Here is a 26,038-nt window from a genome sequence, read left to right on the forward strand (position 1 = left end):
AAGAGGAATGATTCAGGGATGACTATACAATACGGGGAAGCGAGGAAGACGCGCAATTATACAAAAAACAAAATGCACGGCACTAAAAAAAGTTTCTAGAGCCGAGCCAAGAGGTTGGGTTTTGGTGTGGATGATGAGATTGTACACTAGATGTAGGGAGTCCATGTCCGACGCGAGGGGAGGAATCAATCCAAGGAAGGCAGTGGATACTTGGAGCGGCCGAAAATCTTCACTTCGCTGAAGGCATCTCATCACAACCATTGTCGAGGTGTCTCTTTAGCGAATCGGCTCTGTAAACCGATGATGACAGTCAACCTTCAAAGACTTACAACATCGTACTAATATGACATACCTGCTGAACTCTTTTCGGCAATACCGACAGCGATGAAGTACAGGACAGGGTGTGTGTTGGGTTTCGTGATGCCTTTTCCTATCATGAGATCGGGAGAATGTCTTCCCGCACATATCACAAGGGTATCTCTCGGTTGTCGCTGGCGCCATGGACGAACTCCGAGAAGGGTTATTAGGACGCCCAGTCAGCACAGGACTGGATGAAGAGGGATTGCGGGTATGTCGGGATGACGGATGGTGCCCAGGTGTCGAATACATGCCTGGAGACTGACTTGTTTGTTGATTTGGGTAATAGGAGTGAGCTGAGTGAGCTAAATCCGACGGTGTAGGAATGAAGCGATCGCCAGATGGCGGGGCTGGATACTGGGAGGAGTTGTAGTATCCGCTATTGGTTGACGTCGAAGCCGGTGACATCAATTCAGAAGGGGGCGAGTATCGTGGGTCAGCCGCAGTGCGAGGGTATCGTTGGGGGGCCATGGGCGTCGAGGAGCGATAGCGAGGATCGATAGGTTGACCTGTAAAGTGGCGTCGGTGATTAGAGAAACAATGATAGGAAGTGATGAATTACCTTGTGGATTGGACGCCGGAGGCGGAAGATAGTATTGCTGAGCAGGGCCTTGTTGTTCGTATCGAGGGTAGGGGTTCGAGTATGAATAGCCCGCCTGTGAGGATGGATCGACGGAAGGATATGTAGCAGGGTCGTCGTAGGAGTAATTACGAGCGTGGCTCATGATTGAAACGGTTTGAAGGAGGATTAGACGTTGTGGCGGAGGCGTGGAGGGAGGGGCGAACCGGTGAAGGATGGGAGGAGGCGTTGGTGGACAGTTTGGAACAAGTCGCTCTTTAATACTCCGGAATCACGAAGGGGTGACTGGGGTGTCAACCGAAACTCGGAGTTGGTTCGAAGGTTACCAAATAATTGGTTGGAACGAATGAAAGTAAGCCGTTTGCTGCGGGCGTTTGGTGCCATCAATCGAACTTATCAGGACATTCTTAATGAACGAGGACGTACCGGTAGCGAGCTTTTTGTTTCTGAATGCTTCGAAAAAAAATTCAGCTTGGCAGCCTTCGGAAATGCCGGCCGGAAACTTACCATCTGGAAACCTTTGTCAAACATCGTTTTCGGCGAAGTTGGTCAGACCGTCAGACCGTGGCTGTACACTTGAAACACGTCACAACACCGAATGGAAAAGGTCGCATGTTCACTAAACGAACAACGTCAGAGGTAGAACCGACTAGGACTCGAGATCTCACATGCCCTTACTCAAGTGATTCACCGGAGACAGGCCTGCGTCCTATGCCAGTTGGACTCTGACACTTGGGCAGCTCCCTTCGCTTAATTAAGACATATGACGGTGGATTTGCATTCCGATTTGAGAGAAATATATGCATACCAATCTCGTTCCAGGCAGGCGAATAACGAGTCACGGAGGGCATGATTGAATGATGATAGACGATAATCAAAGGCTTTTGCCTTTCTCCGCAACTTCAAAATCCGTCCAGCATCGAGATAAGCCCCGGTTATGGGTCCAAATCTAGCTAGAGCTGGGATTTTGGTGCATCTCGCATCGAAGCCGTCGCATTCCGAGCGTTGATGCATGAATATCGTTTTGAAAGATAACGTCGGCATCCATTGCAGAAGCGTGCAAAAAGTCGACAGATGTTTTGGGGGTCAAGACGAGTAATAGTATGAAGACCTGACACATTGAGCATAAAATAAAAATTACATTAGACTTCGACAGTCGGAATAAGATGTCATGATGACCCGGTTGACATACCTCAATCGGGGCTCCGAATGCGGGTGCAGCCGTTTTCCCACCAAGACCTGAATTTCGACCGCATCTCATCTCGAGAAACACGGCTTTGACTAAGGTAAAACACCAACAAAAAGTTGTCTAGCCTGGTCAGATTGAGAAGATTGGAGTTATAAGAAGGTGCCGGCGAAAAATGATCGTGCGAGAAAATCGCGATAAGTAGCGGTTGTCGCATGGCTTTTGGAGAGGCCGTTGGAACAGTCTAATATTGTCGTGATCCTATACGATGAGTAGATCTCTGGAAAAAAGACAGGCGGACTAAAAAGAACGTAGTCAGAAACCATTGAACGGCAAGCTTGGGCCAATGAGGGCAGCCAAATATATCTGGGATCTGCGGCAAAAAGAGAGCTTCAGAGTAAACGGGTGTAACAAGGCGTTGAGGTGACAACCTGAATGAATGATGGCAGTTTTTACCGCTCGTTAAACGCCCAAGCACGACCAAACAGTACGCAAAGCATCGAGCAATCGATGCTTTGCACCGTTCACAATGGCACCTTTCGACCTCGACGCTTGCATTCAGCAATTACTAAGGAAACAGCTACTTCATGAAGCCCTTTTGCGCGAAATATGCGAAAAAACGAAGGAGGTTCTTATGCGCGAAAGCAACGTAGTTCATGTCAGCGCACCTGTAACAGTTGTAGGGGATATCCACGGGTGAGTCATAACGTCGTCGTTCGGGAAAGGTTGGATACTAATTTGTTTCAGGCAATTTTACGATTTGATAGAGATATTCAAGATTGGCGGTCATGCTCCTCATACCAATTATCTATTTCTCGGTGAGGTTCTTGACCTTGGTCATGCGGTGGTTCTTACGATCATCTGTAGGGGATTATGTCGACCGCGGATTGTTCAGTGTAGAAACCATATCCTTATTAACGTGCCTCAAGCTAAGATACCCCGACCGTGTGCAACTTATCAGAGGAAACCATGAATCGAGAGCTGTGACTCAAGTCGGTTGGCTGCACTATTGGATCTCCAGGCAAAATGTCCTAAATGTTTTTCCCTTTGCAGACATATGGGTTTTACACTGAATGTGTTCGAAAATATGGATCTTCTCACGTTTGGACATACTTTACCGACATGTTTGATTTCCTTACCCTCTCTGTGGTCGTTGACGACAGAATCTTTTGCGTACATGGCGGTATGTGCTTTAACTTCATTGTCTTGGCTATTTTACCTGATATTACTTGGTATACGTTGATCTACACAGGTCTCTCTCCGTCAATACATTCGATAGACCAAATTAAAGTTGTAGACCGGTTTCGAGGTGAGTTCCTTACATTCCTAAAATACTTCTCTCCTGAAACACGTATTAACTCTCTAGAGATTCCTCACGAAGGCCCCATGGCCGACTTAGTTTGGTCAGACCCTGATCCTGAAAAGGAAGACTTTGCCATATCACCCAGGTAATTAAAATTTATCAATCAACTCCCATTCCGTTTTTTGACAACTCATTGCAAAATCGCGATTGCAGGGGTGCAGGGTACACCTTCGGATCTGGAGTTGTACATAAATTCCTCGAGATCAATAAGATGTCTCACATCCTCCGCGCACATCAACTCTGCATGGAAGGTTACGCGTCTTTATTCGACAGACATCTCTCCACGGTTTGGTCGGCACCTAATTATTGTTATCGGTGCGGAAATTCCGCAAGTATTCTAGAAGTCGGACCAGGTGGAACCATGTATTTCAATGTATTCGAAGCAGCGCCGGAGAATGAACGGGATGGGCCGAATCAACAAGCGCAGCAGAATATCGGAGGAAAAGTACGTTTAGTTTACTCTCGACCGTTTAGCGACGCGTCGGCTAATTCACTTCATTTCTGCTTCTCGCACAGCTTCCTGAATATTTCCTGTAACGGCGACATCCCCCCCGGTTCTGTCTGTCTCGTTTGCATTAGTTCCATGAGGGAAATCGGACAATTACCGACAGGGCTGTTTGCTGGGCATACTATCCGTTGAACGGGCATCTGATTATTCAGATCAGCATAACTGTTGTGTCGCGCTTACGGTTACCCTCGAAGGATATCTTCGTGCTTCGCCTGTCTTGGGAAAGGCTCGTGATGGGCAGTCCTTTAACAGGATGCATTGAAGAGCGAGCGATTGCAAGCCTACCCTATTAAGGATCATTGCAGCTGTCTGCATAGATGTATAGTATACGACCGAAATAGTACAGGCACCTGATAAGTACTATAGCAGGGAAACTGAGGACCACCATGCCTTGAGTAGACGTACACCTTCCGACGATGAGTGCAGTGAGCGTCGAACCCATAATAACCGTATAGCCAAAGCAATTGCCATCGTCCATAGGCAGGGTGAGACGACTCCTCGCCAGCGATGCCACAAAAGAGTCAGTAGAGTGCGTGCGAGGTCCCGTTTACGTTTACGTCCGTGGCGCAGTGAGGAAGAGCCGCTGTCCGAGATGGAAAGAGGATAACCAAAGTACGGATTACTGCTAGACATAGGAGAGAGACTAGCTGGGGAAGTTCGGGGAACGACACTAGACGGCTCCTCGCAATTACCGTTGTTGCAGACTGTTTTCACCTTTCTGGGGTGTAGATAATTATTCAGGAATTTGAGAGGCGCCAAATCCCCACCATAGTCTGCCAAGCGTTCGTTAGCTCGATAGTCATCCGTTGACATTGACCAGTCGTCCCACCTTTGGGTAATGATGACGGCGTGAAATAGCTGACAAGTTCGTTAGCCGAGGGAAAGAAAACCCTGGACACAGCACTAGCCGGTAGAAAGCGTCTAGGGAGGTAAAGGTGGTAAGAAAATTTGGAGGAACGGTGGATGGACGTGTTTTGGCGCATACTTGGCTATGCTCCAAAGTCCGACCTGAGTCCACGACGAGTTGAGAATGAAAACTAAATTGTCGTGTCGAAACAAGCGATCAGATACTGAGCGACTAAGCTTGAAGAGGTAGAATACAACGCACCCGCTGCCACCATTCCGGGAAATTTCGGTGTGAGCTCGTTAATGAACCTCATAACGAATTCTACGCTCTACAAGTAAAAAGGTTAGACCGGCTGGTATATTTGACACATTGGGCTACTGGACACGCGCCATATTTTGCATTGAGAATTCCTTGACATCAAGGAGTACCACGTATTGTAAAAAAGGCATCAAAGTTTCATCACTCGCGTCATTTAATGCTTTGAGACAGAGCCTCAAGTGTTCCACAGCATGGAGGAATAAAGATGAATCCCGATCCGACTCCGAGGACTCCTTGAAAGGTGTGGCTCGGACAATTAAGATTGGGCGACCAAGAGGATCTCTAACGTTAGCGGGGAGACAGTGAACATTCTGGGGATAAAGATCCGATTCCAGAGGCCACAAATTCTCTATACGCCATTCTATATTCTTCCGAATAACATCGAGTGCGAACGATCTTGTGAACCTTTGTTTCTTGTGAGAGAAAGTCCTTGTTAGTCCATTTCTCGGGGCCCAGGAATGTGTTGGTTTCTTACTCTCATAACGTAGAAAACCATGTCTGGTATAGATTTGTGTTAGATCTTTATCGGAGGGGAGGAAATACAATTGAAAAGGCGTACGGGTATCCTCTAACCACTCTTTAACCCATTTTTGTTGTGCTTCATCGAGTTCAAGTTCGGTTGCAACCGATGGTAAAACGTCGTCGATTAGGATGGCTTGTAATTCCAAAGTAGCATTCAAATTAGCTTGGTATTCATTCAGGAGCCTGTCGCAGTTGGCTTGGAGTAGTGACCGAATATCCATGGGTATTGAGTTATTATAATCTCCGCCGTTCAAAGCATTCGGTGGGAACAAGTTATTTGAGTCGTGTGCCCTTGTATGAGGAGATGATCTGAGAGTCCAAGCTGACTTTCAGGAATCCAATTCATAGGAGTTATACAGCCTACATACCTTGCTATAATGAGGCGTTGAGAATAGCAAAGTGGAAGAACAAGAAGGCAAACCAGGAGGATTTGGTCGCCACGGGGCGAAGGGCTGCGGCTGCCCCGGTCCGGTCCACGTGGACCATTATTGATGGCACATTTTTTTAGAACCTCTTCGACGTGCGATCAAGATGTCGAGCTCGGAGCTATCCCATTTTTTATTGTGGTTTCAACGCAATGGGGGCTCATACGACCCTTCTGTAATGGGTTTCAAGGATTTCGAACGGAGTGAAGGAGGACGCGGTGCTGTCGCACTACAGAATATACCAGTCAGTAAGCAAATATATTTCCTTGATTTGTTCATATGTATCTGAAAGAGCAATTTGAGATTAGGAAGAGCACGTCTTATTCACAATACCGCGCTCTCTAACACTCTCTACACGTACATCTTCTCTTCCTAATCTTTTTGGGAAGGAAAACTGGAAGAAACATCAACTCGATGAGGGATGGGCCGGGTTGATCTTATGCATGATGTGGGAAACCGCGCAGGGAAGTTCATCTCGTTGGGCAGAATACCTAGGTGAATTGCTTGAGATCTTTCCGTCTTTCTTGTTTATGTTACCCAGTATTCCAGACACCCTTCCTACAAGATTCGATACTCCGATGTTCTGGAATGCGGAAGAATTAGATGAACTTAAAGGAACGTCAATAATAGGTCCGTTTACGCGGTTCGTTGGTCTTATTGCAACTCAGTCTTGCAAATACCGCAGAAAGGCTAGGTAAGGAGGATGCAGAGCGCAACTATATCGAAAAAGTTTTACCTGCGCTCAAAGTATGGTGTTCATACGCTTTTTGCAACTTGTTGTCGCTCAACGCTATTCATAGTCACGGCCAGATATGTTCGCTCCAGAGTCGCTATCAGTTCATTATACCCTAGAACAGTATCATATCATGGGGAGCCGAATACTTTCACGAAGCTTTGACGTCGAGCGATGGGACTCGGAGGATGATGCCGTCAATGAAACAGCAAACACTAGTGCTGGCAGTGCCATGGACGTTGATGGACCCGCAGAACGTGAAGCGACGCCAGAGGAAGAGGAAGAAGACACAGTAGATGTTTCGATGGTCCCAATGGCTGATCTCTTGAATGCCAGATATGGCTCGGAAAATGTAAGCCCTTGCTGTGCATCAAAAGAGTTCAGGACAGGCTGATGATAGTGATCTAGGCTAAATTGTTTCACGAAGAAACAGAGCTTCGAATGGTGTCGACAAAATCAATCAAGGCCGGTGAACAGATAGTATGTCATGGAATTTTAGTCCTTTCAAGAGAACACTTTCTCATCGTTTCCGAGTGCAGTGGAACACATACGGCGATCTGCCTAATGCCGAACTCATCCGTCGTTACGGACACATCGATCTTTTGCCCCTCCCACAGGGCGATCTCGGTAATCCTGGAGATGTCGCTGAAATCCGAGCGGATTTGATTGTGGCAGCTGCTGTCCCGGCTGAAGATGCCGAAGCAAGGATAGATTGGTATCTGGAAGAGGGAGGTGACGAGTATGTGTATGCTGTTTCTTTTAGTCTGACTTTGGAAAGCTTGATGTCTCCTTCCATAGTATTCTCACTGTCGAATCCACTGGTGACATTTCCGAGCCAATGTTATTGTTGGTTCGACTTCTAGTCCTTCCTGGAGACGAATGGAAGAAAGCGAAGCAAAAACGCAAGCTGCCCAAAGCTAGAGCCGACACTCAGTGCCTCGAAATAGTTCGTCGGGTCCTCGAGAATCGGCTGTCGCAATACCCCACCAGCGTGAAAGTTTGCATTTGATCACATTTAATTTTTGACGTTTCAACTGAAAACAGCTTACTCAGGACGACGAAAGCTTGCTTACAGAAGAACTGTCGACAAATAAGCGGCACGCCGTTTTGGTTAGATTGGGAGAGAAAAAGGTACTCTGCACTGCGCTGGAAAAGGTACAGCAACAGCTCCAAGTCCTCGCTGCCGAACAACCGTCGAATACCAATAGTGGTAACAAGAGAAGAAGATTTGAAGCCGAGCCGGAGACCACCGCCTCAAAAAAGTCGAAAAAGCCACGAAAATAGACACGAAAATAGGCAGGCAGTCCTTTACTGAAGCACTCCACACCGTAACTGGTTTTGAATTTAACCCATTTGCATTTCTCATGAAAACTTCTTAGTAGGTTTCTGGGCCTCTGGGCCCTCTAGAGTCGTCTGCGGAGCTTAGGAACATTCGCTGTTACCGAACGTCAAGTTTTGACCTTTACTGTGTAGTTTGCCGCCTGGTCCAGAACTTGTGTTGCGCGCATCGGATGGCCATATCTACTTAGATTGCTTTGGGTTATCTGCTAATATTTTGCTAACAACAACAATCCCAGTTCTATCATTTCATTTACTCCACTTCCGTATCGGATTTACGGATTGTTTGAGATAAATGCTTCGGACATCAACTCCGACCGGGGTGAAGCGGTCAGAAGACCCAGTGACTTCCGGTTACTTTTTGGCCGACGTTGACTTCAACTCAGCCCATGACCATGAATGAATGACGACTAACTGAACCTCTATTCTCTCACGTTAACATGTCTGTTGTACCTCCTCAGGTAACAAAAGCTGTAGTTGTGCGGAAGAGCACAGGCTCCCCTCCAAAGCTTATATATGACGCTGTCCTAGAAACGCGTCCTCTCAGGCAACTCGAGGAAGGAGAAGTTCTAGTCAAGGTTGGAGCTGTGGCTTTCAACCATCGAGATGTACACTCTTTCTTTCTACTGTTTTTCTTTGTTTTGGCTTCTGAAGGTCGAGTTCTAGGTATGGATCCGTAAAGGTCTATATCCCGCGATTGCGATCGGTAGCATTTTCGGTGCAGATGGTGCAGGTACGTTAGTAACGCAATTTCTCGAAAAAGCACTTATTCACGAAGTTCCTGACCCGTTCCTTTTTCTCCTGGAGTAGGAACCGTGATTGCTGCTCACAATCCAGAAGATCCACTGATCAATCAGAGAGTTTTTCTTTCCCCTCAACATGGGTGGCGTTCCGATCCAGAAGCTCCCGAGTCACCTACGTGAGCAAACCAAAAACCGCTGTTTTTGTCAGGTCGAGTTACATCACTGACACTCCAGTTGGATGGGGGTACATATACTGTATGCATAACCAGACATGCAGTGCTTGGTGGTACAGTTCCGCCGGAAATAGGGACGTTTACTGAATATGTGGTTGTTTCACGCGAATATGTTCTTCTCTCGCCGCCACATCTAGATGATGTGCATGTCGCTGCGTGGCCCTTGGCAGGAGTTACGGCTTGGAGGTTCTTTTTTTCTTTTTTCTCTTGTTCTGTTCTAGTTGAATTTACGAAATGGTTTTCTCTATGTAGGGCTACGATGATCAATGGATTAGTATCCGCGAATCAAAATGTCCTCATCACTGGAATTGGGGGAGGTGTAGCTCTTACGGCTCTACAGCTCTGTATAGCGAAGGGTGCCAATGTGTATGTGACTAGTGGCAGTCCTGAGAAGATCGAGAAAGCGAAGAAATTGGGTGCTAAGGGTGGTGTGAGCTATAAGGATTGTACGTCTTCCTTGTATGTCCTGATAGTGTAACTGATTTTATCATGCTCTCATAGCAAACTGGGGTAAGAATCTCCAGGCCTTGCTCAAAAAGACCAGCGAGAGCGGACAGCTTGACGTTGTGATTGATGCTGGAGGAGGAGATATAATAGGGAATCTCGGAAGCGCCCTTAGGCCAGGCGGTAGAGTTGTTTGTTATGGAATGTGGGTTTCGAGATCTTCTTTTCCCCCTTCATTCCCTTCGCTTCGTTTCTGTCCCTCGATTTTCTGGTTCTCCCTTTCCTACTAACTTACTTACTTAATTCCGCCCCTGCTTCTAGGCATGCCAATCCGGAAATCAAGTTTACGATGCGTCAAGTCCTGAGAAACCAGAAACTTCTAGGTTGGTAACCAGGGCTTTGCTGCTTCCGATACAATCGACTCACTAGCTATTCGATCCCACCCTCCCGTGGTCCATGGCAGGTTCGACGATGGGCTCCGTGGTCGACTTGCGGAACGCTACCGAATTTCTGGCTGAACATAAGATTGTTCCTGTTATATCTACCGTGTTAGACGGGTTGGGAAATGCTGAGGAAGGGTTTAGGATATTGAATGAAGGAGACCAGTTTGGGAAGGTAGTTATCAAGGTGACTTCAGGCGACAAGCCTAGGCTGTGAACGTGAATAGGTGATTTGATACGAATGATGACAAGGAGCGTATGTTGCGTTTCGTCTGTACGATATTTCACTATGTTTGACTTCTCTCAACACGTGACCATATGTAAAATCTTTTTTTTTTCTTTTGGTCGACGACATCGAGGACACGAAAAAAAAAAAATAACCGAGGAGATCACCTCGTGAAGTAAAAAATGGCTGGAACTACCCACCACCACCGAGCAACACTCAAACAGGTGCGTCGATCTTCAACGATACTCATATAGAATCACTCATACCAACTAGCTCCACAGCAAAACAAACGATTCAAATCGAAACATGCTACAAAATCATCTCTAAAAGAGGCTGCCAAAGGTGCGTTTCCATTTTCCATTTTCCATTTTCCATTTCCGAAAAAAAAAAGGGGTATTCAAACTCATCCTGACCCCCTCCGCAGGCCGTATCCCCCGCCAATCCCCAAAAACTTCACCAACCCAAACCCAAACCCATTCCCATTCCCATTCCTCATCCCAACTCCGTCTGAACCGTAAAAACGCAGCAAAACAAGCTCAAATCAAAAAACGCAACGCTCTCATCAGCGCTACACGGTTATTTAACGGGGTCGATGGAGCTCCTAGGATTATCGCTGTTGTACCTCTCACTAGGGACGTCAGCCCCAGTGGGACTGTGAAAGCGTTAGCAAGGGCTGGGGCTGGGGCTGTAGATTTGGAGGGTGAGGGGCAGAATGTCCCGGAGAAGGGGGTTTGGAAAATGAGGTATGTACAGCTGTTTTGGTTTTTCTTTTCATGATCCTTTCCCCCCCGCGTTTGTTTTACTTATTACTTATTACCTATTGCCTATTACCTCTAGAGCCGACCGCTTCAAAACATCCCTCCAATTCATCACAGTCCCCTATCGAGACTTTTACGGTGCCCTCGAAGCATGTCGAGTAGCAGACTACACCCTCCTCGTTCTTTCACCTACGAACGAAGTGGATACTTGGGGGGATACCCTGTTACGGACGTTACAGGCACAAGGGTTGCCTAGTGTTGTTACGGTTGTAGCTGACTCTGACTCCCCCTCTGACTCTGGGAGGGTAGATCCCAAAACCCGATCGGGGATATTAAAGTCGTTGCTTTCGTTTGTGCAGTATTTCGTTCCTAGTCAGAAGAGAGTGTTTGATTTATGTGCGAGTTCGGATTGTGTTGGGGCGTTGAGGGCGGTGTCGGAGGGGAAACCGGAGGATGTGAGGTGGAGGGAGGGAAGATCTTATTTGGTTGGGGAGGATGTGGAGTGGACGAGCGCGAGCGCGAGCGAAGGGGAGGGTGAGGGGGTTGGGGTTTTGAAGGTCACTGGAGTGGTGAGGGGAGCGGCGTTATCTGCGAATAGGCTGGTGCATATTCCTGATGTTGGGGATTTTCAGATACTCAAGGTTCGTTTTTCGTTTTCGGTGTCATTTATCTATTTCTCTCGTGCTGATAGTGGTTTGAAAAGATAATGTCAGCACCTATAACAAGACACTCGACGAAAAACTCCAACGCGAACGCCAACTCGATGGAAGTAGAACCCACTCTTCTCGCCGAACCGGACGAAGCATCTGCTGATTCTCTGGTATCCTCTAACGACCCAGATGATATGGCTAATGAGCAGACTTGGCCAACTGAGGAGGAGATGAATGGGGAAGATAAAGGCACTGATCCACATACCGTTGTTGTTCCCGATGCTCTTCAAGGAACGACACCAAAATCAGTTCGCCGGGTTCCCAAAGGCACGAGTGCATACCAGGCTGCTTGGATTGTTGACGATGAGGAAGAGGATGATGAGGATAAGGAGAACCGGAAACGAGAGGAAGGGGTGGTGATGGACCAAGACGCGGACGCGGACGTGCCAGAGGAGATGGAAGATCTACAAGTCGATGAAGATATGCAGACTGAAACTGGGACTGACATTCGCAAAAACGTGGCATTTGAAGACCTCGATAACGAAGAGGAAGAAAAACAGTACGTATACGGTTCCCCCTGGGTCCCCTTCACTAAATCAACCACAAAAATAGACTTCAAAAATGGCGAGATCGCAAACGTGAAGAACAAGACGATAAAAGTTTCCCTGATGAGATCGACACACCACAGGACGTGGCTGCTCGAACGAGGTTTCAACGGTACCGTGGTTTGCTATCATTCCGAACGAGTCCTTGGGATCCGTACGAAAACCTTCCTCGGGACTATGCTCGGATTTTCCAGTTTGAGGATTACAAACGTACAGAACGTGCTGTTCGTCGGAGGGCTGAACGAGAAGAAGGTGTGATTGAGGTGTGTGTCTGTGTTTTAGCTCAATTTTTTTTTTTTTTTTTTTTTTGATCTAATGGGATGGGGGGGTCGTAGCCTGGAACGAGGATATCGATACACATCCGAAATGTACCCCGAACTGTAGTTGAGCAGAAACCGTTGATGGTGTATGCACTGCAACAACATGAACACAAGGTATCTGTGTTGAACTTTACTGTTCAGCGGAACACGGAGTATGATGGATCTGTGAGATCCAAGGTGGGTTTTCATAGCTCTTCGACGTCATCCACTTACTTGCACCTTTTTGGATAATTTAATTTAGGACGAACTCGTTTTATGCGTTGGACCTCGGAGACTACGCGTGTCGCCTATTTACAGTCAACATACTCGTGGTGGGGGTAAAGGCGTGAATAACGTGCATAAGTTTGAGAGGTACCTTCGACATGGTGCTACATCTGTCGCTACGATCTATGGACCTGTGGTGTTTGGGAAGCAACCCTGTATTTTGTTACGGGAGACGGCGGATTCGCAAGGTATGAAAAATGGGTTTTTGTTTACTGCAGGCATATGACTATGAAATTCTGCGGAGTGGCTATCTTTATTTTTTTTTTGGTCCTCGCTTCAGGCTCCTTTTCTGATCGAATTGTGTGTGGTACTTTTTTTAGCTCCACAGTTAGTAGCGATGGGGACATTCCTCGATCCAGATACGACACGGATCATTGCGAAACGGATTATATTGACAGGACATCCGTTCAAGATACATAAAAAGACGGCTACGGTGAGGTATATGTTTTTTAACCCCGGTGCGTCTCTTTCTTTTCTTTCATCTGGAGGGGTGGGGGAGGTCCCGTGTTGATTTGGAACTTTTAGAGGACATTGACTATTTCAAACCTATCCAACTACATACTAAACATGGTCGAGTGGGACATATTAAAGAGTCTTTGGGGACTCATGGGTATCTGAAAGCGCATTTTGATGGTTCGATAAACCAGATGGATACGGTGTGTATGGCGTTGTATAAACGTGTGTTCCCGAAGTGGGGGGTGATGTGGAATGGGAATGGGGATGGTGGGGAGGACGCGGAATCGGACTCAATGGCTATGGAGGAGTGAAGGGAGATCGAACAAAGTAACTCCGACCTCATGATATCTGATGTTAGGTCAAAAGTCTCTAGTACTAGTACATATTTGTACAAGAGTGGCTCACGTTCGAATTAAAAAACGGGAAAACGGGGCATCAACTTGATTAGGTTATCGGGGAATTCCGAGTGTGAGCGACAGCAGACCACCAGTCCATCTTCTGAGCTCCACTTTTTTTTCCTTCTGGATGTCGTCCCTTGTTTGCATCAATGTGCATGGGGTGTTCTCATTTGACCGATAGTTGCACGACGAAACCCTCGTTCTTCTAAGCTCCACTTCTTCTTCTACGTCCGTCCCCATCCAACCTATGACTTCCAATGTGCATGGGGTCTTGTTGTTCTCACTAACTGACAGTACGACGTCGGTGTCAATAGAATGTGACTTCTGAATACATTGCCCGGAGGTAGGTATATACGTATACATGAACTGGTAAAGGAAGCGTTCGGTGATTGGTTGCTATTCGTACAAGTATGTTCGTAAAGAAAAATTCTACATAACCATTATGAAGAGAGAAAGAGATATAAAGATATGTGATGTGTGAGGAAAACAGAGACTATTGCAGGTGTAACGAGTGGGAGATGTTTTCACGTCGTGGCGGATAGGTGAAAAGAAGAGACCCAGAGGTTTTGAGGGCGGGACACGTCTTCTACGATAGGTGTTCCCAAAAGGATGTTTATAAGTATCGGCTGGAGGAACGTCAGTGTGATGGGTCTTGAGAACGGAAAATGACCCATACCCGATTTTCAAGGGGAGAGAGAAGCTATTTACGCTGCGACGGGTCTCAGCGTAGAGTCTGAGCGACTGGGTGAACCCCGGACTTGGGCTGGAAGAGAATTCCTAGAGTCAACACCGCGGCGAACGCAGCACAGGAGAGATGAAAAGGAACCTCTAGAGCACATCCATCTCGCGATTTTATTTCTTTGCGACGCAGGTATCTTAGCGGCAGCCATCCCGTCCTTGTCGAGTGTCAAACGAGCAGCAGAGAATTGACGGAGAGTGTATTCAGCGAGTTGTTGGGAGTAGCGTTGACGCTCGACTTCAGATGAGAAGGCCATGGTTGGAGGAAACTGACTGAACGTCGTAGGGCGGGTAAACTGAATTTATATATCTTGGGCCACTCCACCCGGAGGTCAAGTTTTGGTTATGACCGCGTGGGGGTGATGACCAAGGGTATGACATCATTTTGAATACAATATTGCGATCCGCTCTAATTCGCTTCCCAAATCCTAGCGAGTCTCACAGTAACGAGTGGGACGTCGATGACACGACAATGTCGTACGCGCACAACGTTTGAGTTTCGCGATAAGGGAGCAGCTGGCTCGGAGGTGGAGCAAAATTAATAAACGATCACACTCAAACAAGTCATCGTCTTCCACGGAGACAGTCCGAATGGATGTACGTCTGATGAAGTCATGATCACTTGAGGCCTACACTTTCTTCCGTCCTTTTCGTAACAAAGAAAAGGGGGGCGGTCGTGATTTGACCAATAGGATAGGGATGTTCGATAAGCCCTTGAAAAGTGACGAGACCCGTGACGCTACGATTTTAATTTTTAGGGCGAGAAATCGAGCCGGTACTGCGAGCGGACATCTAAAAGTATCTGATCCGGTACATTGCAAAACGGGCTAAATCATTTGGAGTCGGAAAATGGAGATTTTGGCAGTTGTGAGCATCTGCATTGGCAAGGCAACTGGTGCTCCTAAACGTGAAATCTGCTCCATTATCTCGGGAGGGCTGCGCAAAGGAGTTCACTGGGGAGGGTGTGTCTGCTTTCGACCTTGTCTAAGGTATGAAAGTTAGCTCCGTTCCTTCCGTCTTCTTCGTAACAGCGACGAAATGACAGGAAATAAGTAGAGGATAGGCCTTGAAAATGACGAAGCCCGTGACGGAGGCTGCGATTCGTGAATGAGGTCGAATATACTCTAACCCAGGCCGAGAAAGCGGATCGGTGAGAAAGGCATCTGACGACTTGGAATGCCGGCGATGGATGCGCGAACTTGTCAAGGGAGTGGTATATTGCAATACCGTTACGGTTGGAGTGAAACCAGGCCCAAGGACGCGCGTAATGGAGATGTTTGTAGTTCTGAGCGTATAGCATTTCCCTTTGATGTCTCTACGCACAGGCATTGGCAAGGAAATAAGAGCTGCTAGGATGAACTTCTGCCCCATCGTCCCGAGCAAAAGGGCGACGCAACAAGGGCCTCGAAGGTCCTCGAGTTTTCGCATCAGAGACAGACCAGCACTGGCGGTAACTCGTGAGCATGGAGAGTGTTTGTATGTTTTCGATCCTCCTCGTTCTCGTCCAAGTTGGCTCTGTGAGCAACACGACTTGTTGAGACTAGTACTACTTACTCCTCGATGACATTCGTGCTAATTGTGGCTATTTTTTTTTGGGATCTATTTATTGGGCAGGGGGGCGGGTCATTAGGGCACATCGGCGTAGATATCTATGCGCCTCACCGAAATCTCCAGCGACGGAAGTACTACTATATACCCCGCGACCGTCGTTATTGCCTTCTCAAGTGTCGAATGCGGGAACAGTTGCGAGTGGATCACGAGGTTATGGATGTCGAGGCATATGATAATAAAAAACCCATCCGGTAACTCGATGTCGCGATTCACCTGCATTCAAACCTTCAGCTTCAACGCTTCAAAGCGTCGTTCGCGCCAACCATCGCTTGTTCACCGCCAAGTATCCTTGCCAAGTTCAACTGAACACATTATAATAACGGCACTCTGTCCCTGACCATTTCCTGCCATCTCCTTTGTGGACCGCCGCCAGCACAAGCACAAACCAATGTCGACGGTTCAAGCTCAGGATACTTTGACTTCGGAAGTCACAGCGATTCATATTCCAGACGACGAACTGTTCCGATATGCTGGTAGTTTGAGGGATAAGGTTGTGGTGATCACGGGTTCGTGGATGGCTACGTAGCCGCGACGAGCTGTTTGCAGTACTGACTGTCGCGTTTTTTATTAGGTGCTTCAGCTGGGATTGGGAAAGAGACGGCGACGAAACTGGGAGCTTATGGGTGAGTGGATTATATTACCATTGGTAGAACAGGCACACACATCACATATTAAACCTCTACTTCAGGGCTAAGGTTGTCATTGGGGATCTCGACTTTTCTGGTTCTGAGAAGACAGTTGAAGAGATTCGAAAAAATGGAGGGTGAGTTTCGTTTCGTTTTTTACCCTCCTTTTTATTTTCATTCAACGAACCCCTCTCTGATCTGAAAATTCCCGTAGGAAAGCGTTCGTGCTTAAATGCGATGTTACTGTGTTTGACGATATTGTCGCGCTGTATGAGTTTGCTATGGATAAATTTGGAGCTGTTGATATTGTGGTGCGTAACATATGCATATAGTATATGCACTGTGTTCTGAATTCCCGAAGATTCCTAACGCAGGTGTTACGGAGATTGGAAGGCTGGGTGATGTTAGGTTTGATGAGAATGGGAAGCCTAAGGCTCTGGGATTCAAAACTATACAAGTTAATCTCATTGGCGTGTTGAATAGTGAGTCCTTTCCCCCTCGGCCTTTTTGTGACTCGATAGGTTGCTGACTTGTTATAATAATGTGGGGTAGCGCTGCACCTCGCGCAATACTATCTTTTGAAGAACCGTAAAGATAGGACCGATCTCAAAGCAGTTATTCTTCTTGGTTCTGTAGGTCAGGTCATCACCCGTGTTCCCTTAAACACACGACGTGCTTACTACTATTGTTCTGAAATAGCCTCTTGGCTTGGATTACCAGGTGGTGCTCAATACACCGCTTCGAAACACGCAGTGCTCGGGTTAATGCGTTCAATGCATCCTGTCTACGAGAGGATGGGAATTAGAATAGCGACTATTCATCCGTTCTTTGCTGGTGAGTGAGGTCTCTCGATCTCTCACTTCCACTTCTAAATTAACTACCCCCACCTCCCCTACCCCTGCCAACAGACACTGCTATCGTCCCAGTCCCAGTGAAAATCTTCCTAAGTGGCATTCCACTCGTACCTATCCCACGTATCGCAGGAGCCATCATCTACGCCGCTAGCAATCCCGACCGGGCTGCGAGTGGGTGTGCGTATATGGTTCTGGATGATGGGCCTGTGTTTAGGATTCCGAAGGAAGAGTTTAAGTTGGGGGTTTATAAGATGATTGATGAGAGGAGTAATGCGTTGTTTAAGTGAGTTTGGGTAGTTTCAACTTTCGTGAGCGTATGATTTTTTATGGTTTCGTTTTTTTTAGGGCGGTGGGAGGGATGGTTAGGCTGGTTAGAGCGATTCGGAAGATGAAGGTACCTTTGGTGGGTGTTGTTGTTGCGATTGTTTCGTGGGGATTGTATGGGCGGTTTGGGAAACAGTTTGGGCTTGGGTTGTGAATAGATGATTTTTATAGTTATTAGTATTCGTACACGAAGCACTTGCATGTTATTGATCATAACGAGCGCTTATATTATTACCATCTTCGGAACGCGTAGACTTTGAACCTCATCTATGTCACGACCCGACCTCGACGAGGAAGAGTTGGAACAGATAAGGTGCGTCCATTTCATTCTTGTATTGTTCTTTGAAAGCGTGTAGCTCAACGAAATGTAGGCGGTATGAAGATTTTACAACAGTAGGTTCGTTCGAACCCGACCCCCCACCCCACCCCTCATTTCCAAAACTGCAAACTGAAACTGAAATTGAACACCCCCCACCCCACCCCACCCTACACATACCTTTTTTTTAAAAAAACAGACTGGATAGAAGACTCGATATACGAACGGAATCGAAGGATACGAAATGCACGGGCTGGTGGAATACCTATATCTATACCTGAAGACTTTGATTTCCGAGATACATGTACACGACATTGGAGTTTCAGGGATATACTTAGGTGGACGAGGGTGCAGTGGAAACGAGCTACGGAGGGTGTACAGTCTTGGTTTATTGTTAGTCTAGTTGGTGAGTTTACGTTTCCCCCCCCCCCCTCCCTTGCTCTCAAACTGAACGTACCCCCCCCGCCCCCACCCCCTTTAGGAATATGCATCGGTATCAACTCAGCTCTCATAGCCATCATCACCGAATGGCTCTCCGATATGAAAATGGGGTACTGTTCAGACGGATGGTGGTTAAACCAACAATTTTGTTGTTGGGAAATCGAAAAGGAAGAAACGGAAGGATGTGATTCGTGGCATCCTTGGAGTACGGTTACTCCTGCTAGATATGGGATTTATATCATGTTTGCTGTGAGTTTGAGTTTTCGTTATCAGTATTCGTGTTCGTATTTTATATTCGTATTCGTTCCTTTTTACGGTTTCCCCCCCCCCCCCCCCTCCCGTTTTTTTTGCTTGAAATTGACTGCTGACCGGGAAGTTTGGTAGACGCTATTCTCATTCGTAGCAGCTCATTTGGTAAGGTCCCTCGCGAAGTATGCTGCTGGATCTGGGATTTCGGAGATTAAGTGTATCTTGGCTGGGTTTACGATGCAAGGGTTTTTGGGGTTTGCGACGTTGTGTATTAAGAGTATTACTTTGGTGAGTTTTTTCGGTTTTCCCCCCCCCCCAAAACTCCGTTTGGGTTTGTAGACCGCGTTATGCTGATTTGTTTGTGTTTTTTTTTGTTAAAAAATGACAGCCTTTGGTTATTGCGTCTGGGCTTTCGGTTGGGAAGGAAGGGCCGTCAGTACATTTGGCGTGTTGCGTTGGGTTTTTGGTCGCTGGGGTGTTTAAGAAGTTTGCGAGGAGTCAAGGTGTGTTTTTGCGTTTTTGCGTTTTTTTTTCTTGTTTCAGAATGCGAGTTGAATCCGGTTGGGATTGATTAGGAAAGATGCGAGAAATCATCACAGCGGCTAGTGCAGCAGGGGTGGCAGTCGCATTTGGCTCACCTGTTGGTGGTGTGCTTTTTTCGATAGAGGTCGGTCATCTTTTGTTTTCAATCGTCGTGTTTTTTTCTTGACGCGTGTTCGTAGGAGATGAGTTCGAATTTTAGTATCAAAACTATGTGGAAAAGTTTCTTTTGCGCTCTAGTCGCGACGTTCACGCTCTCGGTATGTCAGACCACCCTACCCATGAAAATACAGCACCATTGAAACCTCTCCTTCCAGGCAATGAACCCATTCCGCACCGGGAAACTCGTACTTTTCCAAGTCACCTACGACCGCGACTGGCATTTCTTTGAAATCCTCTTTTTCATTATTATCGGTATATTCGGGGTGGGGTCGTTTGGTGCCTTTTGGTATCAGTCTCCGTTCTAACTTCTTTTTTTTTGCGCACTCCAGGGTCTTTATGGCGCCTTTGTCGTCAAGTTCAATCTCCAAGTGGCCGCGTTTCGACGTAAACACCTATCTAACCATGGCGTAGCAGAAGCTGTGATACTCGCTATATTAACAGCCGTCATTGGGTATTCCAACCGATTTTTGAGGATTGATATGACGGAAAGTATGTCGGTGCTGTTCCGGGAATGTGAGAATGCTACGAGTGATATTTGCGAGTGAGTATTCAACCACCCACCGGTGTTGTTTTGTTATTTTGTTATCCGATTTTTTGACTGGCTCCTTTTTTTTGTTTTTGTAGAACAAGTAAACAATGGCGAATTGCCAACTCTCTTTTTCTGGCGACGATTATTAGAATTGGACTTGTTGTTATTTCGTATGGATGTAAAGTCCCAGCGGGGATTTTTGTTCCATCGATGGCTATAGGAGCGTCGTTTGGGAGGGTTATAGGGATTTTTGTTAAAGCTATGTATCGGTGAGTTTTTTTTTGGGCTTTTTTTTTTGGGATGATGACGAAAAGTAACTTTATTTTATGCTACGCTGTAGTGCGTACCCCCAATCTGGGATGTTTGCTTACTGTGTTCCGGATGTACCGTGTATCACGCCTGGAACGTATGCGTTCCTTGGTGCCGCTGCTGCTCTTAGGTCAGTTTTTCTGTTCTCTTGCGTCTTATTGGAACATTAATCAATGTTCTTGTTGTAGTGGAGTGATGCGTATAACGGTAACAGTCGTCGTCATCATGTTCGAGTTGACTGGTGCTTTGACGTATATCTTACCTACGATGGTACGTGCTACAACCTCCTAAACTTCCTTTCGGAGCAGATGATTGTTAAACGAATGTTGTTAGATCGTACTACTAGTGACGAAAGCTGTGGGCGACCTCCTAGGAACGACTGGTATCGCAGATGAGATGATACGGTTCAATGGATTTCCGTTCCTTGAGAAAGAAGATCATGCGTATAATGTTTCTGGTAGGGGTTGTTCTTTGGGTGAGGAGATGATAGGCTGACCCCTTCCTTTTCCAGTTTCTGCCGTTATGCGTACAGAGATGCAAACTCTCCCTGAATCTGGTCTACGAGTAGAAGACGTTGGTAAGTGCAGGTTTTTGGTTTTTCTGGCCTTGATCATTCGATTCGATTTTTTTGTCTTATTACAGAGGCTTTGATGGCCAATACGGAAGTCCGATGTTTTCCTATCCTATCTACAGACGATACGAAAACCTTACTTGGATATATAGGTCGAACGGAAGTGCTGTATGTGATAGGTGAGTGACCACTGCCCGCGAATCGCTCCCCCCTTGGTAAATGTTTTGGGAACAGAACGAACAAAAACGAAAACAACGCTCGATCCTTCAACCCCTTGCACGTTCTCACCCACGAATCTTGAAGAACAAGAACAGGGGAATTTGGTTGCTGGGATTCCAATTGGTGATGAGGATGAGGGCGATGAGAATCGTCATCATCACCGAATGCGAAATATGAATGTGAATATGGAGTCATTTGATGCCAATGGCGAGCAGGTGCACCAGGCTGAGTTTGAGCTCAATTTCTGGCCTTGGGTCAATCAGGTACGTTCTATGTGGATCTGGCGTCTGAATTTTTTTGCTTATTCTGATTTTTAGACGCCAATAACTGTGTCTCCTCGTCTTCCGTTGGAGGTGGTGATGCAGTTGTTTAAACGTATGGGGTACGTAGAGGTTTCCTCATGTCAAACCTCTATAGCTAGACTGAAAGCCGTTTTGCTTTTTTATTTAGCCCTCGCGTCATTCTGGTGGAAGACCATGGATCATTAGTAGGACTCGTCACTGTCAAGGACGTGCTACGGTTCGTGGCTACTGGGAAATTCAGGGAGGATCAAACGACTTCTGAACGTTCGTGGGAAGAACGTGGGGGTTTGGATGGAATCTTGGAAGAAATTTGGATTTGGGCGATAGATTGTGTGGATCGGATTGGTTCGTCGATTAGAAGAGGTCTAAGACGGTGACTGGAAATCCAATTCAATTTCTTTTTTGGTCTTCTTCCGCCGATGGCAAGATTTGAGGCGAGGCATGACTCTCCGAAAAGGTAGTGACGGTGAAGGCGCGTCAGACCACAGAATCGGATTAACTGGGATGACGCTAACCTCGGCACAAGTCGGTCGTTTCCCAAACTTCCAGGTCTTTCAGCCGGAGAATGTGCCAGAGGTTTCTACTTACGTCTTACATTTAGGGTCTGCCATCCAGAAAAAACCGATGTGGCGCCGAAGGCCTAGGGTTCTGTGGACGCCACTTACCCATCCACGATGCTTACTGCGATTACCAATTATCAGAAAGCCTATTTTTTACTACTTAAAAGCCCGCAATGCACGGTTATTCTTATTCTACCAAACTCCCCTCCCATCTTGTCGCCTTTTGAACTTCTCGCAGGGAAAACTACCCGATAACCACGATTGAAATATGGCTCCTCTCACAAGACGACGAAGAAGCAAAGCCAAAGGGATCCAGTTTACGGTTATGGTTGTTGGTAAGAGCTTTAGACCACTCAGCTATTTTGCTTCATACCTCTTTGGTTCATCAACTCCATAGGCCCATCTGGAACTGGTCGAACGACCTTTATAAACACGCTTTGCGAGTCTCAAGTCCTTCCCCACAAGGACCACAGCAAGCCTCAATCCTTGAGCGTAGAAAACGGGATTGAGATCAAGCCTGTGAATGTTGGTAAGTGGGGTTTGTTTGGCTTGTACCTAGTGGGATACGTGATTCGAGCATCATACTGACTTCGTCCTTCCCGTACTCCCCCTTCCCTCTAGACATTGACGAAGACGGTCTGCGCATCAATCTCACTGTGGTCGATACACCAGGGTTTGGGGACAACATCGATAACACTGCTGCGTGAGGCTAAGCTTATCTTTGTCCTTACCACGTTTTCTTGACGCTAACCTTGTATTCATTTTCACTTACTCCCATTACATTTCCGCCCCCTTTCCTTTCTTTCCCCATCCTCCGGTCCTTACAGCTTCCAACAAATCGTCAACTACCTTGAACGCCAATACGACGACATTCTCGCCGAACAGTCTCGAATCAAGCGGAATCCAAAGTTTAAAGATAACAGGGTACACGTTTTGTTGTACTTTATTCAACCTGGTGGACATGCGTAAGTGGTCGTCTTTTTGACTTTGGGACTGTGCTACTGCGTCGTACTGACTCCAAACTTATGACGGGGGTGTAGGTTAAGGGAAATCGACATTGAACTCATGCGCAAGTTGTCCCATCGTGTGAATGTCATTCCGGTGATTGGGAAAGCAGATTCTCTTACTGTGGGGGAACTTAAAGGGTTCAAGAAACGGGTGTGTACCGTGCCTCCTATAACTCTTGGTCGTTCTAGCGTTTCTTCGTGTTGACTCATAACTTGACTCGGTCCTTGTTAGATAATGGAAGACATCGAACATTACGATATCCCGATTTACAACTTCCCTTACGATATTGAAGAAGATGATGAAGAGACTGTTGCGGAGAATCTTGAATTGAAGGTACTGTGTTTGCAGTTTCTTTTTGTGCAATTTTTTATTAGACCGACCGTGACTAACCAACCTTCCTTTGCTACAGTCCATGTTACCCTTCGCGGTCATAGGCTCTGAAGAAGAGGTCAAACTCGACGGAGATTCTGTTCGTGCCAGAGTCTATCCTTGGGGAATAGCGGAAGTCGAGAACCCGGATCATTCGGATTTTTCTAGGCTCAGGGGAGCGATTCTTGGGTGGGTTACGAGGGAGCTCTGAGCCTCCTGCGCCGCAATTTAATCTCGTTTCAGCACACACCTCCACGACCTCAAATCCCTAACCGAAGACCTTCTATACGAGGGATATCGGACGGAGAAGCTTTCGAGGAGTGTGTACTCTCAGGCTGATGCTCCGTGAGTTTCTTCATCTGCGTTACGCTTATACTTTTCGGCACCTTACTTACTTGTACTTAACGCTGACTTCTGTAGGGAGCTATCATTGTCACTCTCGCCCGAGGACATTTCAGGACACAGCTATCGTCTCAAGGAAGAACAGATCCGGAAGGAAGAGGAGAAGGTAAGGATGCTCATCGTTGTTTGCTTGGGAGTCATCTCACTTCACTTCTTCTCTTACTCACAGCTCCGTGAGATTGAAATACGAGTACAGCGCGATATCAACGAGAAGCGACAAGAGTTGCTCGCGAAAGAGGAGACACTCAGGTGGGAGTTCCCCCCTCCATGTGTTTAACGTAGTAGAATGCTGATGGTGTTCTCTCTTTTGGTAGAAATCTTGAGGTTCGGCTCAAGGTTTCTCAAGGCATCTGAATTTCTGGAGTCGTTTCCTGTGGTTCTATGTTGGTCTTGCTATAATCGGAGAACACACTTGAAGATTGTCCTTAGAATTTCAGTCATTTGTCCAATTCAATTTCCTTAGTTCGTACAGTAATACCTACATAGGCCAGTTGTACGACCTACGAATTACCCCGCTTTCCAACTCTCACTTTCTCATAAACATCCTCAATCGCTCTAACCACATCGGATGGTAATGGCCCACTTTCGATGGCATCCAAATTTGCGTTCAGTTGCTCGATGCTCGATGCTCCCATTATGATCCCATCATTATGTTCACCCGAGAGTTGCGAGTGCCAGACTATCCAGCGTAAAGCCATATGATGGCCGTCTATATTGTGCTTTTCGCTTAGGTCCCGGAGAGCTTGCGCGGCATTGACCAGTGAAGGGGAGGTGTACCAGAAGCTGTGGTATCCTTGACCCATTTTCGTCTGGTTGCGTCACGGTCAGTCAAGATTCTACAGGGGCAGTTGAAAAAAGTATGTGTGCTCACGTTCTCGTCAAACCTACCCCCAACCCGTTCCCTATAATCCCTTGGATTGAGCAGTCCACCACCGGCAGGACTAAACGCATAGAACGACATGCCGTAACTTCTAACCCTCTCCAAAATCCCGTCTTCCTCACACTCCCGAGATAGAACATTATAATCCCCTTGATACGCGGTGGGCCGGATAGTCAACCCTTGCTCCTCGCACGCGTTGTAAAACCGATCTAGTTGAGATATGGAAGCATTACAAAGTCCAAATTGTTCGAATTTCTCTGCTTTATATGCTTCATCCATCGCACGACACGTTTCTCGGGTGTCAGAAGTTTCGTCTATAGAGTGGAGGTATTCAATATGGACTTTGTCTACCCGGAGGTCTCTGAAGGTGTCTGCAAGACTTTTCTTGATCATCTCCTCCCTATGGGTGTTCGGTGGGCTATACCGGAGTTTAGAGTCGATGACGAATGGGATGCCCTTTAAGACTCCTTCTGATCCTTCCTGTTGTTGCTCTATGCTGATCAACTTCAATACCTCTCCAATAACCGGTTCGGCCGTTTCTGGAGAACCGGGTGGATAGTTTCTTGCACTGTCGAGTCGGCGGTAGCCACGTTCTGCGAAAGCGGAGAGGAACGCTTTGGCAGATTCCGGGGTTGGAAAACGGACGAGGGAGTTGGATGGGTCGCCGATGTTGCCCATACCGAGGAGGATTGTGAGGCCGTTGACTCTCTTCGGGATGGATGATTGTGAGTTATTGGCCATGATGATTGGGGAGGGGAAGAGCTAAAGAAATCCGCAGCTCGATTTTTCCGTATCATCTGACATAAACGGACGGGACGCCAGTTTTACACCGATACTGTACAGTCGAGTTTCAAAGAATAGAATCCACAAAAATCTACGAGGTTGAATTTCGACTCAGTTGATATCTCTAAGAAAATTGAATCAAGAGGTGATAGTAGAGGTGAATGAAGCATTCTCACCGACGGCGAGTCGAGAACGTCTCTACAACCCTCGGGCGTTAATGATATCGTCCACCATACTAGGCGGCAGATTGCCCGTCAAGATCGAGAAGTAGGCTCGTCAAACGTGATATATTTTCCCTCATCGCTGCTATACGGACTACACAGTGGTTCCTTGACTTTGCGGGTACCTAGAAAGAGTGAGCGGGCAAACAAAAAAGAGCAGAACCTCCAGGACGTACTTTTGTAATCTTACGTTCAAATTCAATATTGCGAGCCTCAAAAATTACACACGGAATGCAGCAGTAAGGGAACCATGCTTGAGCTCGCCAATAATGACGTGTTGCTTCCAGCGGGGTACTTAACAGAGCAAGAC

At 46.9% G+C, this 26,038-nt stretch overlaps 12 protein-coding genes across 12 annotated transcripts; 7 read left to right on the top strand and 5 right to left on the bottom strand.

Annotated features, from left to right (window-relative positions):
• Nucleotides 1-229: 229 nt before the first annotated feature.
• Nucleotides 230-1,082, bottom strand: E1B28_000270 (uncharacterized protein; the record flags this gene model as incomplete). Its single annotated transcript, XM_043146079.1, has 3 exons — nucleotides 230-290; nucleotides 353-866; nucleotides 920-1,082. The coding sequence occupies 3 exons, from the start codon at nucleotides 1,080-1,082 to the stop codon at nucleotides 230-232; spliced, it is 738 nt and encodes a 245-aa protein (XP_043014779.1).
• Nucleotides 1,083-2,645: 1,563 nt separating this feature from the next.
• E1B28_000271 (uncharacterized protein) lies at nucleotides 2,646-4,202 on the top strand. The gene is made up of 8 exons (XM_043146080.1): nucleotides 2,646-2,819; nucleotides 2,871-2,941; nucleotides 2,991-3,115; nucleotides 3,177-3,306; nucleotides 3,376-3,432; nucleotides 3,490-3,571; nucleotides 3,640-3,931; nucleotides 4,003-4,202. The coding sequence occupies exons 1-8, from the start codon at nucleotides 2,653-2,655 to the stop codon at nucleotides 4,021-4,023; spliced, it is 945 nt and encodes a 314-aa protein (XP_043014780.1). The 5' UTR covers nucleotides 2,646-2,652; the 3' UTR covers nucleotides 4,024-4,202.
• Nucleotides 4,203-4,354: 152 nt separating this feature from the next.
• E1B28_000272 (uncharacterized protein) lies at nucleotides 4,355-6,096 on the bottom strand (the record flags this gene model as incomplete). Its single annotated transcript, XM_043146081.1, has 8 exons — nucleotides 6,050-6,096; nucleotides 5,719-5,990; nucleotides 5,635-5,657; nucleotides 5,231-5,572; nucleotides 5,103-5,169; nucleotides 4,980-5,031; nucleotides 4,824-4,915; nucleotides 4,355-4,767 (listed from the first exon to the last, which is right to left on the bottom strand). Exons 2-8 carry the CDS (start codon nucleotides 5,900-5,902, stop codon nucleotides 4,355-4,357), a joined length of 1,173 nt encoding a protein of 390 aa, XP_043014781.1. The 5' UTR covers nucleotides 5,903-5,990; nucleotides 6,050-6,096.
• A 109-nt stretch (nucleotides 6,097-6,205) lies between these two features.
• On the top strand, nucleotides 6,206-8,437 carry E1B28_000273 (uncharacterized protein). The gene is made up of 10 exons (XM_043146082.1): nucleotides 6,206-6,354; nucleotides 6,415-6,601; nucleotides 6,656-6,736; nucleotides 6,792-6,853; nucleotides 6,907-7,191; nucleotides 7,248-7,319; nucleotides 7,379-7,578; nucleotides 7,638-7,836; nucleotides 7,893-8,167; nucleotides 8,222-8,437. The coding sequence occupies exons 2-9, from the start codon at nucleotides 6,550-6,552 to the stop codon at nucleotides 8,121-8,123; spliced, it is 1,182 nt and encodes a 393-aa protein (XP_043014782.1). The 5' UTR covers nucleotides 6,206-6,354; nucleotides 6,415-6,549; the 3' UTR covers nucleotides 8,124-8,167; nucleotides 8,222-8,437.
• A 180-nt stretch (nucleotides 8,438-8,617) lies between these two features.
• E1B28_000274 (uncharacterized protein) lies at nucleotides 8,618-10,254 on the top strand (the record flags this gene model as incomplete). Its single annotated transcript, XM_043146083.1, has 8 exons — nucleotides 8,618-8,785; nucleotides 8,844-8,910; nucleotides 8,988-9,096; nucleotides 9,190-9,339; nucleotides 9,406-9,599; nucleotides 9,655-9,802; nucleotides 9,919-9,980; nucleotides 10,061-10,254. The coding sequence occupies 8 exons, from the start codon at nucleotides 8,618-8,620 to the stop codon at nucleotides 10,252-10,254; spliced, it is 1,092 nt and encodes a 363-aa protein (XP_043014783.1).
• A 191-nt stretch (nucleotides 10,255-10,445) lies between these two features.
• Nucleotides 10,446-13,627, top strand: E1B28_000275 (uncharacterized protein; the record flags this gene model as incomplete). The annotated part of the gene is made up of 10 exons (XM_043146084.1): nucleotides 10,446-10,487; nucleotides 10,545-10,605; nucleotides 10,688-11,006; nucleotides 11,101-11,662; nucleotides 11,725-12,230; nucleotides 12,284-12,539; nucleotides 12,612-12,773; nucleotides 12,838-13,048; nucleotides 13,181-13,318; nucleotides 13,386-13,627. 10 exons carry the CDS (start codon nucleotides 10,446-10,448, stop codon nucleotides 13,625-13,627), a joined length of 2,499 nt encoding a protein of 832 aa, XP_043014784.1.
• Nucleotides 13,628-14,031: 404 nt separating this feature from the next.
• E1B28_000276 (uncharacterized protein) lies at nucleotides 14,032-14,716 on the bottom strand. The gene is made up of 3 exons (XM_043146085.1): nucleotides 14,541-14,716; nucleotides 14,391-14,477; nucleotides 14,032-14,340 (listed from the first exon to the last, which is right to left on the bottom strand). The coding sequence occupies exons 1-2, from the start codon at nucleotides 14,707-14,709 to the stop codon at nucleotides 14,419-14,421; spliced, it is 228 nt and encodes a 75-aa protein (XP_043014785.1). The 5' UTR covers nucleotides 14,710-14,716; the 3' UTR covers nucleotides 14,032-14,340; nucleotides 14,391-14,418.
• A 653-nt stretch (nucleotides 14,717-15,369) lies between these two features.
• E1B28_000277 (uncharacterized protein) lies at nucleotides 15,370-16,238 on the bottom strand. Its single transcript, XM_043146086.1, has 2 exons — nucleotides 16,115-16,238; nucleotides 15,370-16,051 (listed from the first exon to the last, which is right to left on the bottom strand). Exon 2 carries the CDS (start codon nucleotides 15,878-15,880, stop codon nucleotides 15,437-15,439), a length of 444 nt encoding a protein of 147 aa, XP_043014786.1. The 5' UTR covers nucleotides 15,881-16,051; nucleotides 16,115-16,238; the 3' UTR covers nucleotides 15,370-15,436.
• Nucleotides 16,239-16,451: 213 nt separating this feature from the next.
• On the top strand, nucleotides 16,452-18,021 carry E1B28_000278 (uncharacterized protein; the record flags this gene model as incomplete). Its single annotated transcript, XM_043146087.1, has 9 exons — nucleotides 16,452-16,569; nucleotides 16,635-16,686; nucleotides 16,752-16,826; nucleotides 16,904-17,000; nucleotides 17,051-17,171; nucleotides 17,242-17,325; nucleotides 17,389-17,523; nucleotides 17,598-17,826; nucleotides 17,889-18,021. The coding sequence occupies 9 exons, from the start codon at nucleotides 16,452-16,454 to the stop codon at nucleotides 18,019-18,021; spliced, it is 1,044 nt and encodes a 347-aa protein (XP_043014787.1).
• An 88-nt stretch (nucleotides 18,022-18,109) lies between these two features.
• Nucleotides 18,110-21,077, top strand: E1B28_000279 (uncharacterized protein). Its single transcript, XM_043146088.1, has 15 exons — nucleotides 18,110-18,180; nucleotides 18,239-18,264; nucleotides 18,383-18,589; nucleotides 18,665-18,873; nucleotides 19,009-19,161; nucleotides 19,262-19,376; nucleotides 19,449-19,540; nucleotides 19,596-19,673; nucleotides 19,731-19,838; nucleotides 19,905-20,116; nucleotides 20,200-20,373; nucleotides 20,445-20,543; nucleotides 20,602-20,683; nucleotides 20,747-20,870; nucleotides 20,925-21,077. The coding sequence occupies exons 1-15, from the start codon at nucleotides 18,137-18,139 to the stop codon at nucleotides 21,062-21,064; spliced, it is 1,863 nt and encodes a 620-aa protein (XP_043014788.1). The 5' UTR covers nucleotides 18,110-18,136; the 3' UTR covers nucleotides 21,065-21,077.
• Nucleotides 21,078-22,333: 1,256 nt separating this feature from the next.
• On the top strand, nucleotides 22,334-24,198 carry E1B28_000280 (uncharacterized protein; the record flags this gene model as incomplete). The annotated part of the gene is made up of 11 exons (XM_043146089.1): nucleotides 22,334-22,400; nucleotides 22,463-22,594; nucleotides 22,687-22,768; nucleotides 22,893-23,030; nucleotides 23,106-23,223; nucleotides 23,305-23,406; nucleotides 23,483-23,631; nucleotides 23,686-23,787; nucleotides 23,863-23,950; nucleotides 24,014-24,093; nucleotides 24,159-24,198. The coding sequence occupies 11 exons, from the start codon at nucleotides 22,334-22,336 to the stop codon at nucleotides 24,196-24,198; spliced, it is 1,098 nt and encodes a 365-aa protein (XP_043014789.1).
• On the bottom strand, nucleotides 24,168-26,033 carry E1B28_000281 (uncharacterized protein). The gene is made up of 4 exons (XM_043146090.1): nucleotides 25,905-26,033; nucleotides 25,684-25,853; nucleotides 24,716-25,631; nucleotides 24,168-24,653 (listed from the first exon to the last, which is right to left on the bottom strand). The coding sequence occupies exons 3-4, from the start codon at nucleotides 25,463-25,465 to the stop codon at nucleotides 24,345-24,347; spliced, it is 1,059 nt and encodes a 352-aa protein (XP_043014790.1). The 5' UTR covers nucleotides 25,466-25,631; nucleotides 25,684-25,853; nucleotides 25,905-26,033; the 3' UTR covers nucleotides 24,168-24,344.
• Between the last annotated feature and the right edge of the window lie 5 nt (nucleotides 26,034-26,038).

The sequence above is a fragment of the Marasmius oreades genome, chromosome 1 (genome assembly GCF_018924745.1).
Source record: "Marasmius oreades isolate 03SP1 chromosome 1, whole genome shotgun sequence".
Classification (NCBI taxonomy): domain Eukaryota; kingdom Fungi; phylum Basidiomycota; class Agaricomycetes; order Agaricales; family Marasmiaceae; genus Marasmius; species Marasmius oreades.

Excerpts from the sequence above, each read along its gene's own strand:
- E1B28_000271 (XM_043146080.1), top strand. The coding sequence starts at position 2,653 with ATGGCACCTTTCGACCTCGACGCTTGCATTCAGCAATTACTAAGGAAA. Across the intron at positions 3,116-3,176 it reads AATCGAGAGCTGTGACTCAA|ACATATGGGTTTTACACTGA; the intron begins GTCGGTTGGCTG and ends TTCCCTTTGCAG. Across the intron at positions 3,433-3,489 it reads AGTTGTAGACCGGTTTCGAG|AGATTCCTCACGAAGGCCCC; the intron begins GTGAGTTCCTTA and ends TTAACTCTCTAG.
- E1B28_000273 (XM_043146082.1), top strand. The coding sequence starts at position 6,550 with ATGATGTGGGAAACCGCGCAGGGAAGTTCATCTCGTTGGGCAGAATAC. Across the intron at positions 6,854-6,906 it reads AAGTTTTACCTGCGCTCAAA|TCACGGCCAGATATGTTCGC; the intron begins GTATGGTGTTCA and ends CGCTATTCATAG. Across the intron at positions 7,320-7,378 it reads TCAAGGCCGGTGAACAGATA|TGGAACACATACGGCGATCT; the intron begins GTATGTCATGGA and ends TTCCGAGTGCAG.
- E1B28_000276 (XM_043146085.1), bottom strand. The coding sequence starts at position 14,709 with ATGGCCTTCTCATCTGAAGTCGAGCGTCAACGCTACTCCCAACAACTC. Across the intron at positions 14,478-14,540 it reads GAGATGGATGTGCTCTAGAG|CCCAAGTCCGGGGTTCACCC; the intron begins GTTCCTTTTCAT and ends ATTCTCTTCCAG.
- E1B28_000277 (XM_043146086.1), bottom strand. The coding sequence starts at position 15,880 with ATGCGAAAACTCGAGGACCTTCGAGGCCCTTGTTGCGTCGCCCTTTTG.
- E1B28_000279 (XM_043146088.1), top strand. The coding sequence starts at position 18,137 with ATGTCACGACCCGACCTCGACGAGGAAGAGTTGGAACAGATAAG. Across the intron at positions 18,590-18,664 it reads GTTTATTGTTAGTCTAGTTG|GAATATGCATCGGTATCAAC; the intron begins GTGAGTTTACGT and ends CACCCCCTTTAG. Across the intron at positions 19,162-19,261 it reads GTATTAAGAGTATTACTTTG|CCTTTGGTTATTGCGTCTGG; the intron begins GTGAGTTTTTTC and ends AAAAAATGACAG.
- E1B28_000281 (XM_043146090.1), bottom strand. The coding sequence starts at position 25,465 with ATGGCCAATAACTCACAATCATCCATCCCGAAGAGAGTCAACGGCCTC. Across the intron at positions 24,654-24,715 it reads GGGGTAGGTTTGACGAGAAC|ACGAAAATGGGTCAAGGATA; the intron begins GTGAGCACACAT and ends TGACGCAACCAG.